The 13799-nt window shown below is 39.4% G+C and overlaps 1 protein-coding gene across 1 annotated transcript; it reads right to left on the bottom strand.

Moving 5' to 3' along the window:
- Positions 1–909: 909 nt before the first annotated feature.
- Positions 910–13187, bottom strand: LOC107099770 (rab3 GTPase-activating protein non-catalytic subunit-like; the record flags this gene model as incomplete). Its single annotated transcript, XM_015398031.1, has 26 exons — positions 12813–13187; positions 10536–10627; positions 10297–10414; positions 10126–10207; positions 9992–10039; positions 9839–9914; positions 9654–9755; positions 9473–9572; positions 8421–8519; positions 6506–6654; positions 6334–6413; positions 5598–5690; positions 5354–5493; positions 5066–5261; positions 4819–4962; positions 4607–4689; positions 4217–4281; positions 4053–4143; positions 3832–3953; positions 3539–3749; positions 2205–2302; positions 1981–2089; positions 1740–1900; positions 1478–1652; positions 1110–1277; positions 910–1016 (listed from the first exon to the last, which is right to left on the bottom strand). Coding segments are annotated over exons 1-26 (3018 nt in total), but the record flags the coding sequence as incomplete, so codon positions are not given.
- Between the last annotated feature and the right edge of the window lie 612 nt (positions 13188–13799).

The following is a 13799-nucleotide window of genomic DNA, read 5'->3' as shown; positions in this document are numbered from 1 at the left end:
GGCTGGGATCTGTTCTACTTTGTGAGGACCCAAAATAAAACAAGCTTTTTTTTCAAACCAAAAATATGTTTGTCTTCCATGTTTAAATTCACCTCCAGCTTTGACACAAGCAGAAGAACAGACTGGATGTGGAAAAAACAGCTGTTTTCCACATCAGAGCTCATCAAAGCAGCTCAGGTGTCATGAATGGTGAAAACCAAGTAAAACAAATGGAGTCTGCCATTCATTTTGGTTTGGTATTTTTTCCTCAATTCCTTCAGTTTTTATGTGATTACTGGGAAGTTACTCAGAGGAGCTCCAGTTTTATAAAGTCCTTACTAACTTCTGGGCAAAATGCAGTTTTTTTATTTGAGTTTGAAAGAATAAAGTTGCTAAATAATGAAATAATTAAGTTAATAAGATTAAATTAAATACTTTTTATTTTATAATCAGTTATTGTACATTCCACTTTTGGGGAGTCATCACTAGTTTAACTCATGGTAAGATAAAATACCCAAAGGGGTACACAGGTCAAAAAAAGTTGAGAACCACGGATCTGAAGGATTATCAAATGTGTTTAAATGGAGGATCATGCATAAAGGCCCAAAAGGGGATCACAAACACACAACTACATTTTCTATATAGCAACCATCATCGATGAAATCAGGTCATTCAAAGCACAGGACAGAGATCCTATTCAAACATGTTTTATTCAGACATAACTAATGTGGGGAAACGACCCTAAAGTCCAGTTTTTTGTTCTGTCTGAGTGGATTTAGTAAGACGACTTTAGTAATTGATAAGTTGATCCCATAGAGAGGTTTTTCATTTTTTTTAAATCTCTTTATAATGCTGTATATTTCAGACATACGGCTGCGATTCATTTCACTTCCACAGTGAAATCTGAACTGTTAGAGAGCATTTGCGTACCTCTGGGTCTTTATTCCACTGCACTACATACTCCCAGCTGCAGTGGGCGAAGAGAAGGTCTGGAGACAAAGAATCTGGGAACCTTTGACAAACTGCCAACAACAGCTCTAAGAGAAAGAAAAGACAACAAAGAAAGCGGTCAGAAAGTGATGATCTCTATTGATAGCAGCTAAAACTGATTAAGGTCTCTTTGTTGTCACCTGCTGTCCTGTCTGCCTCCTCATGGCTCCTCTTCTCTTCAGCTCCTCCTCCATCCCCTTTCTGCTTCTTTTCGTCTTCAGTTTCTTTACTCAGCAGAATTTCCTTCAGTCGCTCTGGCGTGATGTTCTGCCTGAACACCCACTTAGAAACACTGTCTGCAATACCACCTATCCAGATAAGAGAAAGAGAGAAACCCACAATATGATATAAAAAAAGGGGAAATGCAGAATTTAGAAATACAAGCTGCTAAACACACAGATATATTATTTTTATCTGGTCTGGGAATTTAAGGATGTAGCACTAAGCGAAAACAAAACAAAAAAAAATCTCCCTAGAAAAAGCCTAAATCACCAGCATTATGTCTGACCTGTGCCTCCCTCCAGCAGTGTTTTGATTGAACACTGAACTACAGCGCCGCCTGCTGTTCCTTGAGGAGAAGGCACCAACAGAAGAGCTTGCAGGACCAGCACGTCCTCCAGCTGACGGACGCACACCACCCACTGCTCCAGCTCCATCGACACCGCCTCCCACTCTGACTGCAGCTGGAACACAGCAGAGAAACGCAGAGTTGGTATTTCAGCGCTCGTTACCTGACTGATAGCTTCCACGTTAGCGGGGAGACGCTCTACCTTGCTGTCAGCCCTGCTTGTGATGCTCGCCTTGGCAGCACAGTGAGCCACTAAGGCAGCCAGTAAAGCAGCAGCAGCATTGTGAGACTGGATGCATGTTAATCGAACCTGCTGCCACCAGGGGGAGACAGACTGTGGATCCCAAGACTCCTCAACAGCCCCTAAAAAAAGAGGAAAGGAATATTTGGCTTAACAAGTTTTGTTAAGCTAACTCCAATGACTCACTGTTAAGGATACACACCTTCCATGTTGCTCAGGGCAATGAGCAGCGTGTAAAGCTGTTTGACTGTATCTACAGGCTTCTGTAGCACCTCCTTCTCCCTTTGCAGCCATACGCTCATTAACAAAGACTATGGGTGTAAAAAAAAAACATAAAAAAAAAACAACAGGCATCTTAATAATAAACCCTTTAAAAGTTAAAGGAAGTAAAAGTCAAACATCGACCACAGCCGGACACAATCGTACCAGTAGCTGCTGTGGGCTGAAGCCGGCCAGCTGTAGTGTGTCACAGACTTTATGGGTGGGACTTTTACCACATAAGCAGCCCCAAAACAGAAAATTTCCTGTGAAGAACACACAACGACAAAGGGAAGGATTAAAGACGGGACTTGGTAGATCCAGCAAACTTAAAAACACTGTCTGTATAAAAACAGGACTAAACACTGAACTTAACCAGAGCATAAAACTTTCAGTCTCACTAGTTATTGTTGTCATCAGTCCAAAGAAAATAAACACATGTTGAAATAAAAAAAACAGTATATGCTGCAGTGATACGAATATATATATATATATATATATATATATATATATATATATATATATAAATATAATAATATATTAAAAAAAAACTATTCCCAATTTTCTGAACAGATCCCAGTTCTTAAATACATTTAACATAATTTAAAACAGGATCTGTCATATTTTAAATGGGGACATTTCAAGTTATCAGTCCCTCAGATAAAAAAAAGAAGAAGAAAAGAGTAAAATTTTTACACTTCAGGCCAATTTATGCTTCTGACGAATAACCTCTGCAACCGTCAAATCTGTGTCTGTGCACGACCACGCCCCCCGCGCAGAGGTTCTGCAACATTATTGCGCACCTAAAAAAAATCCTGACTCCGCGTCAGACGGTCGCGAACCCGCGCAGACCTCAAACGGAAGTGCGCAGACAAAAAGCAGCTGTGATTGGTCCTTGGTATGCCTTTCCGGCTGTCTGTGTGGTCGTCCTTCTAGATTCACCATTTTTAAAAACACAGGAACAAGTAGAATGGACAACTACGACGAAAGGTTAATCTGTCTTTTTGCCAACTCCATTAACAGAACCTGTTCCTCTTCGATGTCTAGCGACTCTAGATCAATCTCCGTGAAATCTTGCAGACGCGCCATTGTTGTTTTGGAAGATAAACACTCCCGCCGCCGCTGCCGAAGTTCTTATTACCATCCGCCGAAGTTCTCGCGAGTTCTTGAATAAGCTCCCCCTTGCGCTTTGGTGGGAAACTGCTGTGCGTCCCTAGAAATTCCAGACCGACGGTGCAGAAGCATATCAGCAAAACTGGTCGGCAACCAGATCAAAGCGATATTTTATGTGTGCGGTTGCAGAAGTATAATCTCCCCTTTAAAATAATGGATGGATAAAGCAATAGTAATATACACCCGGTTAGAAACTCGATAGTAAACAAGAATGTTTTTATGTGTTCAGTTCACTCAGAAGGAAAATAAATTTAAAATCAAAGATCCTGACATTATTGATGCAGCCTTTCATGATCTGGTGTGTGTTGATTAGTGATTTATACTCATACCTAACTGGTTCCATTCCGCGTCAGACCCACGATTCACCTTCACCCGTCCATCCTCGGTGACCTCCAGCTGAGTGAGGAAAGCCTGAGCGGACAGCGGCGTGTCAGGAGAGTCCTGCGCGAAAGAAACCGAGGGTTTGGAGCTGAGCTGTGCGTAGCGTTGCAAGGTGGGCTCAACACGCGACAACTCCTCCTCTAAGCCTTCGAGGGAATCCTGTTAAGTGGGAAGCGACAGAAGTCAGTGGACAGGATCACGTGTTTCCGGGATAAATAAAAACAATATTTTTTTCACAGACATTTTGAGAGCAGGCATCAGTGTTTGCTGCAGACTGCAGCTGCTGGATGTCCGTATAAAGCTGAAGCAGTTTTAAATGAGAGGAGCAGAGCTGGAGTAACGATGTCTCCACTTCATCTGCATCTGTGGCGAAGAAACACAAGCTTGGTTTTATTTCAAATAATTCACTTCAAACTGTACAATTTATTGACTGAATATTTCCTTTATACAGAAACCTGCTACCTTGCTGTTTCAAAGCATCATGTAAGGCACTGGTAACATTAGTAAGACAGGAAACTGGAGCATTCTTGTTTGACAGCAGAGACTCCAAAGCCTAAAGGAAATCCAGAGTCAAGATAAAACGTCCATAAAGTGAAATTCATACAACTTTGATTTTATTTTCAAACCTGCTTCTTAATAGCCGGGTGTTTAATTTCTAACAAAGCGCTTTTTGCTTCTCTCTCCAAAGCATCTGCAAAGCAAGGAAACATTGACAGCTTTAGAAACTAGTCGGACTAAAAAAATTAAAAAAATTCTTAAATTAAGTGTATTTAATCTTAATTTCAGCAGGCAAATAAGATGATTTTCCAATTAATCAATGAATATTTTTACTCTTAAAATAAATAATTTGCACTTAAAATAAGACAATGCAGTATTTTTTTCTTGTTTTAAGTGTAAATTGTCTTACTCCATTGGCAAAGTCGCTCACTTACCTCTTCAACTCAAGAAAAAATGCACTTATTTTAAGAAAAAATTACTTTTTTGCACTGCTCAGCTATCAGTTAGGTGTACATTACCAGGATCCACGTCTCTGCTCTTCAACACGGCGCTCAGTCTCTTTAGCAGGTGCATGTCTTTAGCCCGCTCATTCTTTTTGTCACTGAGATTTAGAGGTGAAAGCGACAGAGGGTTTTTAGTATCATTTATATCATTTTATTCCCCAAAAACAGATACGTTATCATAGAGTATTTGATGAAAAAGACGAGATGAACGATTGCTTTGTTCCAACCTGAGGGCCAGATGGAAGGGGATGCTGATGGTCCTCAGAGCTCCTGTAGTGGGATCCAGGAGACACACCTGCTGCGTGTGCAGCTGCCAGCCCTGACTGGTCACACTGTTCACCCCCATCAGATGGTAGCCCGCATAAAGGAGTCTAAAAAAAATTGCACTGTCTGTATTTGCCGACTGAAACATGAAGCAAAGTTGCAGCTTTGTGTTTGTATGTTGGATTAGATGAGGTTTGAGTAAAGGTGTACCTGCAATATTTGCCTACAGTGAACGCACCGACACGAGGGCCCCTCTGCATGGCCCACACCTCCAGGATCCCCCTACGGGGGGCGTAGATGATGAGGAACAGAGCGTGACGTCTGGGGAGTGAAGCGGAGGGGGAGAACTCCCGATCCCCACGCTCCTCCTGAACCTGCAGCCAGCCCAGCTGGGCGTCTCTGTACCCTGAAGTTCATACAGTTTGAGAGGAACATTTGGTGAGATAACGTCACTCCAAGTGGGAATGAAGAACATGGTGGTTTTTTTTCTCCCTTCACCTTTCCACATGCGGATGGTGACGCCCCTTGCCAGGTCCAGCAGCGCCACTCGACCAAAGTCATCAGTGACTCCAGCGAGCGTGTTGCAAGGCGACAGACAGATCGATTCGCCGTGGCGGCGGGAATCCGGCAGACCGAATCTAGAAGTAGAGGGGGTTGGGTTAAAGCATAAAGAAGAGGCTTTCTGATATGACTCAGCAGGAAATTTCTCCCGTCTGCATCCGGAAATCCTGGTCAGACCAACCTGATCCCTAAGGGGGTGGCAGGCTCCACTTTAGGTTTCTGTTTCTGAGCGGCTTCCTCTTCACTCTTGTTCTTGTTCCAACCCAACCAGCCACTGAGATTCAGAAGCAGGAGGGAAGAAAACAATAAAACAAAACTGAGCTTTAAACCATTAAGAAAAGTAATACAGTTTAAGGCTGAAGCAATTAATCGGCTTAATCGTGATTGGTCGATTATTGAAATAATCGATTAACCATCAACTGGATTATAGAGACTGTAAACCATGCCTTTAGCTGACAAAGCGACCCACTTAGGGCAGTTATTATATCAAAATGTAAGAAAATATGTAAATATTTTGCATTTAAGATTTAAAAAAAAACTTTTTTGTCCGTCAATATGCTCCACTAGAACTCCTCAAATGGAAACATTTTAGCTTCATCTTGTTTAATTTAATGAAAAAAATATTTATTAAGGAGCCTTTGGTTATCCGATTATTAAACGATTAATCGAAGATATAACAGATGAATCGATCTGTAAAATAATCATTAGTTGCAGCCCTAATACAGTTAAAAAAAGAAGTAATGTCATCAGTTATTATAGTAACATGGATCGGGATCATGGATATAATCATATAATTTGATTTTTGAACATTAAAAAGCCACTCTGTTGCCTTGTGGGTCTTTTGTATTTTACTGCGTCAGGATTCTTTTTTTTTAAATCAACTTTGATGGAAACGTTGTTAGCAAACATATCTGAACCTGGCAGCGTTGAAGAGGGCTGAGGTGAGTTTGCTGGCCACAGCCAGAGCCACATGGGACAGGAGAGGCTGAGAGTTTCCCTGCAGAGACAGAGAGAGGCAGCTTTCTGCAGAACAGATCACATTTAAACATATTTACTTTATTTACCCAAAGAAACACTTTATCCTCTCACCTCCACTGCGTAATAAAATCCTGTGTATGGCCCCGATCCTACAGTCACAAACTGGCTCATGGCAGGGGGGCTTCCCTTGACAGATGCATGAAACCCCCCCAGGATGGATGCATTCTTCATTTGGTCAAACACACAAAGGGTCATTACGCCTACAGCCAGAGGACAGAAAAATAAAACTAGGTAAGTTTAACTAGGATCTCATGATTACAGAAGAGGAAGAGAGAAATAAAGCTTGAATTCTCACTTTATAAAGATTGTTAGCAGCAAGTAAATGAAAGCAAACAAGCTTCAAAGACAGAGATGTGATCTAAGCAGAACGATAACTACCCTTCTGAAGTATAATAGTGGATCTAAGTGACTTTTTATGTGATGTGGGGTTTCCAAAGATGTAATAACAGTTAAGTTATAACATTTAACTACTTTAATCGTTCTACTGTAGAAACTGAACTAATTCTCTCATTTTATTCAACTTTTGCTCTTTTCCACAAATGAAATGACATCATCTGGGACCTATCCGCCATGTTTAAAGTCACCTAAATCTGACATGTTTTTAAACTTAGCAATCTGTGATTTAAGTGCACTATTTTGCTCAAAATAGTGCAAAATACTCAAAATGGGAGAGGAAAAATGATGATTATTATTTTTTTTAATACCTTAAAAAAATCTGTAAAGCAAAGTCAATACAACTAAGTATAAATCTAATAACAAGTATTAAAGAAAAAAGGGTTGACTACGCTTTACAGATGTTTTTTTAAGGTATTAAAAATAACTATTAAAATCGTGGAGATATTTGCCTGCTTTTTACTGCTTTTGTGTCCTCCATTTTCATGATAAAAAATATTACATATGTTACACAAATGTTGATTAAAAAAAAAAGAATATCAAGGCAAATATTAGCAATGGATAGAAAGGATGGATTAGCTATGCTTGTGCCTCAGATGTTTTCTAGGAAAGCTGCTGAATGTGATCAGGAATTGTCATGAAATATCAGTTGATACAGATACAAAAAAAAGAAAATATATACATATTTTGGCCAAAAATTTAGGCCGGCTGATTTATCTGTCCATGCTGTCTAAAAGTAGAGCCTTTAAATAACTTCAAGTGAAGTTAGACATTGTCGTCGGACATCATGCGGTAATTTATAAATGTTTTAAATCAGGTTGGGTCCGGATTAGCCAGCAGGTGGGTCCGGATCCGGACCGCGGCCCGCTAACCCGTGACCTCTGATATAGGTCAATGGAAGCTGGTCAGATTTAATGCCAGCAGTAAACGACAAGCTGTAGGAAAACCTGATGGATGAAGCAAAAGACTATAGGAAAGATGATCAGCATCCAGCAGGATAAACAGCAAACATCCAGAGCATCATTGTTTACATCAAAGCGGATCTTTATAATAGAATCGTCCAATCAAACTTCATTTGACTGGACACATTAAGAACATCTGGAAAAGTTTGTATCCACAAATGCTCTTTATCCAATATGAATTTAAGGGATTTTAAAAGAGAAAACAGGCATATTTGTGGTTTCTAGATACACAAAACTGGCAGAGAAACACCTGAAGCCATCTTTTTAATAAAGGTAGTTCTACAAAGTCCAGGGGTGGATACCCACACAGATCAAACTTTAGAGACCTTTTACTGAGAAAAAACAAAATAAACTAAATGATTAACTACAAAAACAGTTAAAATTATTCCCTTTGTTTCAAACTTTGGCATTACTTTGTTTTTTTCCATCACCTAAAAACCTTTTGAAGTTTTGGGCTAAAAAGGGTCAAAATGCAATTAACTGGAAAAAAAATATTTAAACTTTCTTTTGTTTGTTTAGAAGTTAGCTATAAGATTTTAAAGGAACAACCATCCTGAGAAAAAAATGGCAGAGTTTGAGTCACCTCATCCTGTTTATGAGTCACGTCTTACCCGCGCTGCTGTGGTCCACGATGGTGTCCATCTCCTGCAGACCCCACTTCTTGTAGGCCAGAGGAGGAGGGGGGACCACATCGCTGCCGGCTGCTGCAGCTACAGCCAGAAAAAAAAAAAAAAAAAAAAGTGGGCCATTATCGACGTTAACGCCATGCATTAATGCCAGACTCTTATCTATTCTTACAGTTGGGCTGGGAGCTGGGTCTATACTAATGATGACTTTCACCCTGGTAGTTTAGCGGGGATGTATATCAGGGTGCAAGAACAAGTCAGTCTTCCAACCTGTGTGCTGACATGGATGTCATTTCATTCTAGGGCTTTTAACCAAGCTTGCATTATGGCTCATAGAACAGCAAATATTATATTTTCAGCCCAACCTATGTTCCACAGCCTATTCAGAGACCTTAAGGACCCCATAGAATCATTCTATGACCCCTTTCAGGCCTACAAGTAGATAAATTACCCCTCAGCAATTGAACATACCCATACATCTTCCAAATGATGTAACTGCAAATCTAAAATAATATTTTTTTAAAAACACCTCAAGCTCCTTTTTCAAATGCATGGCAGGACAGGACATTACTACTAAAGAGCTTTTCCTAAACAGCCCTGCAGCTACTAGAAGCCACAGTCTTCAGAGCATTTGAAGCTAAAATCAAAGCTGCAGATCTTTATAAGACAGGGATGAAACAAGATAAAAGATTTGGGCTAATATTTCCTTATAGTGCAGATAATGATATGTTGTAACTAACATTGGTTGAATCCAATGCTGCTGTAGCTAATCTCACAGCGCTAATAAGCTGATAAAACTTGCCTACAGAATCTGTGAAACAAATAAAACGAAGCCTTAATAAAAGGAAAAAATTAAAAGAAGCCTTAGTTGTACCTGAATGCCTTGTAGCAAAAACTAGATCCACCCAGCCGGCAAGAGAAAAACACATCTACAGTTAATACTGAGTAACAATTAAGGCTGCACCACGTCAGACACCTCTCTGTTATGCGTAGGCACGCCACACTGCTGCAGCGCACCAGACAGAAAGCAGCTGTACCTCTTGCCACCTGGTTCCTGCAGGCCCGCAGCGACTGAAAGAGGCTGAAGCCGTCGATGGTGACCAGAGCAGCAGGATAAAGGATGCTGAGCTCCTCGTGCTGCAGAGGGAGATAATAAGTTATAGGAATGACATCAAAGCCCTGAAAGAGCTGTGTTGATGAGTGAGGGATAGAAGTCACCTGTTCAGTCACGCCAGGATGACGAGGGATCTCATAGGTGCGACATTTGAGCCTTAGAACAGGGTCCACATGTAGCAGCTGGGCCAGGAGCAGAACCCCACTCTGATATGAGCACATAACGGGAAGAAACACTCTAAATCAGGCCGGCTGTGACTAGAGATAGTAATACCTTCATTTAATTATACCTCTGTGTAGAAGCGGACATATCCAGACGTGAATCCAACAACTATGCATGTCCAGTCAGGCCGTCCGGTGGAGCTCCTACAGCCCAGAAGTATGTTTTTATATTTTTTGACCTTTTCTATTTTCTTCTTTACTCAGAGGTACGTAATTCTCACCTCTTCTGGCTGGCCAGGGGGATAGCGATCACACTGCTGACACTCTCTCTGGAGAGAAAGACGTTAATCTGTAGATTAATAACAATTCGTACATCAATAACACGTCTACAGTCAGCGTTTTGACCCTTTCTCACCCTTCTTCTGTGCTGAGAGTTCCACTCCAGGACACAGCCAAGGTCATCTCCTCTCTGCCACTTTGATCTGTCCGCCACTTTGCTGCAACAAATAAAATACTTGGCAATTGATACGGAGCTCCTAATACAGAGATGATCAGAAAAGGGAGTGTGATGGTTTTAATTTCCGACCTGAGAGGAAGACCGCTTTTTGTTCTCGAGCGACAACCAGCAGGTCGGCACAGGGCGACAAGGAAACGACGCAGTCCTGCAGCCAGGGTTGGCTCTGCCCCGGCGGCTCCTCCACTGCCTACAGAGGACAGCCGGCGATTAAAGGTGAAGCAAAATATCAGCAAACCTGAAGATGCTTTGGAACCTTTGAAGTTTCAAACATCTTCTATGTTTCGGCTTTTCCTGGATGTAATGCAGACCTTTGAGAGAGACGTAGACTCCTCCTCCTTATTGTCTCCATTATCCCATCCTGATTCCCAGTCAGAGGTATCCCAGGATAGCTCATTCTCTTCTGAGAGAGAGAAATGTCAGGTTGATCATCACAATCATCACAATGCTTTGACGACACGAATAAGAATCAATCAAGAATACCCCTCGATAAGCCAGATTTGGATGAATATTGTGTGAAAACTTTAAGAACTTGAATCAGATTCTTATGGAACAAATTATTGAGGGTGCAGAAAAAAAAAAAACAATAACCTTTTCCTCATGAATCTATTCAAAGTATAAGGCATTAACAGTAGTGAAATTTTAAACAAAATAGTCAATTGTGGCAAAAAAACAAAAACAAAAACAAAACATACATCTAATCTGAATGGTTTTAACTTTGGCAAAATGTCCTTACTCTTTTTTTTTTTTGTCAAAATCACCCAGTTTGGCTTATAAGAGCTTTCCTTAAAAGAACTGTACTCCATATTATTGCCTTATATTAAGTAATAATATTTCCTGTCTTCAGACATTATGTAAATTCTTAACTTTAACAAAAAGAGATCCTAAACATTTTTTCCAACAACTCTTTAGAGACTAGAGATGAACCCAAACATGGTTTGGGACAGAAATACTAACTTCTCACGTGACTTAATATTTTCAGTTTGTAATAAAATTAAGAATTTTTTTTCTTTTAAACGTTCTGACGTTCGTATGATCATCTCCGTGGGAGACCTGGTCTATAACTAAGGCACACAGCATCCTGAAATAATACTAACATTCTATCAGTATGATTTTTATTACCGTCTCCCTCTAAACTACACTGAGATGTGCAACCAACAAGCCACTTTTAGATCATTTAACTTGGAGATGCACTTTATTTTTGTACCACATAAAAAACACAAGAGTTAAGTCGACATTTATGCAAGTTTGCTGCAGTTAGAGTCAAGGTGTGAAACTATACAGTCTGAGGCTTTAAACAAATTTGGAAAGGGGGTTTCATGGTGTTTTGCAGTGTTTATTTTTAAAAGAAAATAAGATGAGGCTGATAAACATTGAATTCTTCTCAGTTTGATCACCTATAAATCAGAAATTTTGACACATTAAACAGCGGTTCCACTTAAAGTATTCTTTCATGACTTAGTGTTATGCAAATATATGTATTTTTTACTTCTCTACTTTATAGCATGGAGCTATACTTGATTAAATCAGATATGCAATTTCAGGCAGATCTTGCTCCTAAAACCCTGAGGGCTTAAAAGTGTTGAGAACATTAAGGGTAGAAAAAAAGGTAAAGCAAGTACCCATGTGGAGGTGACATTATGGTTTGGGATTATTCAAATGATAATGTTTAATAAAGCTGAAGTAAAAAGGCTGGCAGAATAAGTTGTCAATTGTTCTTTGACAGCAGCAATACCAACAACATGATGTATTAGTCTCATGTTAAAAAAGGGCTCCAAGCAGCAAACAACGTATTTTTTTTAACTACAAACATTAAACACAAATCTCTTTGCTTCAGGAAAAAAAAAAAAAAAAAAAGGAATTCAAATATGTTTAGTTAGCTCCATGAAGTGAAATTGCTATTAAATTAGGTTTAATTAAAATTCTATGTCTTATTAGATCAACAACATCCATTCATAATTTATGAATTTTACATATGTTTGACTTAATTTAAGTTAAAAATACCGTTTTCTATACATTAAAAATATTCAAACTGAAGAAAAACTGATAAATTCAGCTTTAAATTTTTTTTTTTTAAATTTGTTTTCAAAAAAACATTTAGCAAATGAAAACTGGGATCCTATCTCAATAGCACTGAAGCTACGGTATTAACTTCTTCTTTTTAAATACATAGTAAAACTGAATTTGTAATGATAAAAAATTTAATAGATCCAAAGGACCTATCATTTACCATGTCTGTTACATTACATATCATCATTAGAATTTCTTTGATTATTATGTCTTCAGTACAGGGGCCATAACAGGAGCAAGGACATGATCTACAGGGGCACTGGCCCCTGTTGGCCCCTCTCTAGAACCGCCTTTGTTTGGCTTTGTCAAACATAGAAACATCTGGATGGATGACTCAAGTAGGGGGCTAGTATCTCAGATAATATAGTTTATAAAGAAACAAACTTATTCATCGATTTAATCCGGCTGAATTTTTCTTGTGGATCGTGTCAGACTCATCATCTCGTTATTTAATGAAGTGTAGCAGCTTGACGCCAACAGGGCTATCTTCTACAACGTTTAGCTCAGGTAAAAATCACCTGTTTGATTCTTCTCCTCCAGGGACTCTTTACTCTGGTTCTGGAATAAGAAGTCTCGGACTGTTCTGAGCTCTTGGAGCCGACAAAACTCAAACAAGCTGCAGGACATCCCTCTCCTCTCCTCTCCTGTCAGGAACCGAGGAAGAGTCGATGAATAGTTAGTTAGCTTCCTTGCTAACTGTCCAGAAGACACCAGCGCTGCTTGTGTCCACTTCCGTCTCCGTGTTTAAGTTTATTACAATCTACTAGCCAACCAATGCTTCTTATTTAACTTGTAATATCCTTTAGACAACTATTAATAACTGTCCACTGAGTTTATTTGGCCCATAATCTGCAGCTTCCACCCAAATGTGTTGATGACACATCATTAGCATAACAACGTTTTTCTGTTTCCGGGTTGAAGCGGTTCACGGCCTTTCACAATAAAAGTCCACTGGCTTTAAATTTCATGTCAAACACAAAAGCTGTTCGAGTAAACCGCAGGTTTAATAACCTGCGTCTTTTTTAAACATAAAAAAAACAAAAACTTTTTATTCAGGGATGTGATCACCGATTATCTGTTGATTTTGCTTATTGTGCCTTTTATTTTGTGTGGTATTGTATTTTTTGTTTTATTGTGAAGACACATCTAAGGGGGGAGAATTATCATTTGTTAAAATGTTGTAGTGTGTAACACAAGATCACGAAACATACTTGTCCCTATTCTAATTAATCGAACTTTTTTTTTTTTAAGTCTGAATTTTCTTGTCATTTTTCAAACCCTATACTAGTAAATCTAAACTTTTGGGTTAACTGCTTATTGTATGAACACTTAGATTTAAAGTCATCCTTAAAGTGTTCATTTATTTTTTACTTTACTAAGATTATAATAATTGGCTCAGGTAAAGTATTAAACTCGCAGATCTGTATAAACTAAAAAACCCTGCAATGCCTCCTCTTGCACCGCTAGAGGGCGCTGGATTCACGAAGAATTGTAATTCCATCACT

The sequence above is a fragment of the Cyprinodon variegatus genome, unplaced genomic scaffold (assembly GCF_000732505.1).
Source record: "Cyprinodon variegatus isolate N-32 unplaced genomic scaffold, C_variegatus-1.0 Scaffold905, whole genome shotgun sequence".
Classification (NCBI taxonomy): Eukaryota; Metazoa; Chordata; class Actinopteri; order Cyprinodontiformes; family Cyprinodontidae; genus Cyprinodon; species Cyprinodon variegatus.
Note: the sequence above shows the minus strand (reverse complement) of the source record. Positions and strands in the feature narration are given on the sequence as shown.